Source organism: Colobus angolensis, unplaced genomic scaffold, assembly GCF_000951035.1.
Source record: "Colobus angolensis palliatus isolate OR3802 unplaced genomic scaffold, Cang.pa_1.0 Scaffold18, whole genome shotgun sequence".
In the NCBI taxonomy this organism is placed as follows: Eukaryota; Metazoa; Chordata; class Mammalia; order Primates; family Cercopithecidae; genus Colobus; species Colobus angolensis.
The window spans coordinates 832,938-836,873 of NW_012114932.1; the positions used below are offsets into that span (position 1 = coordinate 832,938).

A 3,936-nucleotide genomic window follows, 5' to 3' on the forward strand; every position below is an offset into this window, starting at 1 on the left:
AGGCAATAATTAAGAGCCTACCAACCAAAAAAAGTCTAGGACCAGATGGGTTCACAGCTGAATTCTACCAGAGGTACAAGGAGGAACTGGTACCATTCCTTCTGAAACTATTCCAATCAATAGAAAAAGAGGGAATCCTCCCTAATTTATTTTATAAGGCCAGTATCATCCTGATATCAAAGCCTGGCAGAGACACAACAACAAAAAACAGATTTTTAGACCAATACCCTGATAAACGTTGATGCAAAAATCCTCAATAAAATACTGGCAAACCGAATCCAGCAGCATATCAAAAAGCTTATCCACCACGATCAAGTTGGCTTCATCCCTGGGATGCAAGGCTGGTTCAGTATATACAAATCAATAAATGTAATCCATCACATAAACAGAAGCAACAACAAAAACCACGATTATCTCAACAGATGCAGAAAAGGCCTTCAACAAAATTCAACAGCTCTTCATGCTAAAAATTCTCAATAAACTAGGTATTGATGGAATGTATCTCAAAATAATAAGAGCTATTTATGACAAACCCACAGCCACTATCATACTGAATGGGCCCAAACTGGAAGCATTCCCTTTGAAAACTGGCACAAAACAGGGATGCCCTCTCTCATCACTCCTATTCAACATAGTGTTGGAAGTTCTGGCCAGGGCAATCAGGCAAGAGAAAGAAATAAAGTGTATTCAACTAGGAAAAGAGGAAGTCAAATAGTCTGTTTGCAGACGACATCACCGTATATTTAGAAAACCCCATTGTCTCAGCCCAAAATCTCCTTAAGCTGACAAGCAACTTCAGCAAAGTCTCAGGATACAAAATCAATGTGCAAAAATCACAAGCATTCCTATACACTAATAACAGAGACCCAAATCACGAGTGAACTCCCATTCACAATTGCTACAAACAGAATAAAATACTACCTAGAAATCCAACCTACAAGGGATGTAAAGGACCTCTTCAAGGAGAACTACAAACCACTGCTCAATGAAATAAAAGAGGACACAAACAAATGGAAGAATATTCCATGCTCATGGATAGGAAGAATCCATATCATGAAAATGGCCGTACTGCCCAAGGTAATTTATAGATTCAATGCCATCCCCATCAAGCTACCAATTACTTTCTTCACAGATTGGAAAAAACTACTTTAAAGTTCATATGGAACCAAAAAAGAGCCCGCGTTGCCATGAAAATCCTAAGCAAAAAGAACAAAGCTGGAGGTATCACGCTACCTGACTTCAAACTATACCACAAGACTATAGTAATAACCAACACAGCATGGTACTGGCAACAAAACAGAGATACAGACCAATGGAACAGAAGAGAGGCCTCAGAAATAACACCACACATCTACAGCCATCTGATCTTTGACAAACCTGACAAAAACAAGCAATGGGGAAAGGATTCCCTGTTTAATAAATGGTGCTCGGAAAACTGGCTAGTCATATGTAGAAAGCTGAAACTGGATCCGTTCCTTACACCTTACAGAAAAATTAATTCAAGATGGATTAAAGACTTATCTTTATATTAGACCATTTAGGTCTAAAATGTTAGACCTAAAACCATAAAAACCCTAGAAGAAAACCTAGGCAGTACCATTCAAGACATAGGCATGGGGAAGGACTTCGTGACTAAAACACCAAAAGCAATGGCAACAAAAGCCAAAATTGACAAATGGGATCTAATTAAACTAAAGAGCTTCTGCACAGCAAAAGAAACTATCATCAGAGTGAACAGGTAACCTACAGAATGGGAGAAAATTTTTACAATCTACCCATCTGACAAAGGGCTAATATCCAGAATCTATAAAGAAATTAAACAAAGTAACAAGAGAAAAAACAAAGAACCCCAACAAAAAGTGGGCAAAAGATATGAACAGACATTTATGTAGCCAACAGACACATGAAAAAATGCTCATCATCACTGATCATCAGAGAAATGGAAATCGAAACCACAATGAGATACCATCTCACACCAGTTAGAACGGCAATCATTAAAAAGTCAGGAAACAACAGATGCTGGAGAGGATGTGGAGAAATAATAACACTTTTACACTGTTGGTGGGAGTGTAAGCTAGTTCAACCATTGTGGAAGATAGTGTGGCGATTCCTCAAGGATCTAGAACTAGAAATACCATTTGACCCAGCCATCCCATTACTGGATATATACCCAAAGGATTATAAATCATGCTGCTATAAAAACACACGCACACGTATGTTTATTGAGGCACTATTCACAATAGCAAAGACTTAGAATCAACAGAAATTCCCATCAATTATAGACTGGATAAAGAAAATGTGGCACATATACACATGGTATACTATGCAGCCATAAAAATGATGAGTTAATGTCCTTTGCAGGCACATGGATGAAGCGGGACACCATCATTCTGAGCAAACTATGGCAAGGACAGAAAATCAAATACCACACGTTCTCACTCATAGGTGAGAATTGTACAATGAGAACACTTGGACACAGGGTAGGGAACATCACACACTGGGGCCTGTTGTGGGATGGGGTTAGGGGGAGGGATAGCATTAGGAGAAATACCTAATGTAAATGACGAGTTAATGGGTAGAGCAAACCAATATGGCACACATATATCTATATAACAAACCTGCATGTTGTGCACATGTACCCTAGAACTTAAAGTATATATATAAAAAAAAGTACAGATGACAGTAGGAAAATATCCCCCATTTGGTATCTGGAAGAGGACTATTTAGTTTGTCTTGCTGTATATGAACTCACTAACAAACTACAAATCTGTAAACTTGTTGGATACCTTTAAAATAAATTATGCATTAGAAATTATACACCTCAGAGAAATTCCCAGTGGCCTTGGATAAGAATAGTAAGAAAGACCTATGTCAGATTTTGGTTTGTTTGTTTGTTTTTTGAGACAGGGTCTGGTCTCACTTTTACACCCAGGCTGGAGTGCAGTGGTGTGACCTTGGCTCACTGCAGCCTCAACCTCCTGGGCTAAGGTGATCCTCCCGCCTCAGACCCCCAAGTAGCTGTGACTACAGACATATGCCACGCCTGGCTAATTTTTGTATTTTTTGCAGAGATGGGGTTTGGCAAGTTGTCCAGGATGGTTCTGTCAGATTTTAAGTGTCTATTGTATGAAATAGCTTATACAGTCTATATCAGTGAAAGGTACTTGATTATATTTCATTAATAAAGATTAAGTTTAAAACTGTATATAATTTCAGTTTTCTATAAATATTTCATTAAAACCTAACAGAAACATAAATCAAGTCCTATTCTCTCCTGTGTGTGTGGAAATAAGAAAAAATGCTTGTTTTCAGGGTGACAATACCCACATAGCAGGCCACTGGTTAGAGTCAACAGCAAAGAAGGAAAAGAGAATTTGTACATACTGTAAAAAGGGCACACATTCGTTCGATCTTCTCTGGGTTCCTTGGCCCACCATTCTTGTTCAGTCTTACCAGAAACCGCTCACTGGAATGTAGGAAAGAAAGATACAGAGAAATGTGAGTAACACACTCCAGAACAGAGAAAAAGGGCAGATATGGAAAAACACTAAACATATTTACATAACAGCTTGCAGTGACAAGCAAGGCCAAAAACACATGTCTAGTGACAGGATACCCTCTTTTTTCCTGCTAAGAAACAAACAAAGGATACTACAAACTGCCTGATAGGTGCTTCTGTTTATTTGCTGATTGTAGCTGTGTGTTTTATCTGTTTAAGGTGTGTGATCCCTGAGGGCAGTAAGGAGGGCAGTAATATCTCCCCAACATTCCCAAAGCACTGGCATGATGCAAAATCCATAACAAGCATATACATTCTTAGATGTGAGCACTCAGATCATCATAAAACCATTCATCATATTAGATCCGAAAGAATCTACATTACCGGGCCAGGCGCGGTGGCTCAAGCCTGTAATCCCAGCACTTTGGGAGGCCGAG

General features: G+C 38.9%; 1 protein-coding gene across 1 annotated transcript in view; it reads right to left on the minus strand.

Annotated features, from left to right (window-relative positions):
- The window catches only part of DOCK3 (dedicator of cytokinesis 3), a 606,207-nt gene that overhangs the window by 235,147 nt on the left and 367,124 nt on the right, over positions 1-3,936 (minus strand). The window contains exon 9 of the mRNA XM_011939302.1: positions 3,385-3,466. Coding sequence (XP_011794692.1) covers positions 3,385-3,466 — 82 coding nt within the window. The remainder of the gene's footprint in view (positions 1-3,384; positions 3,467-3,936) is intronic.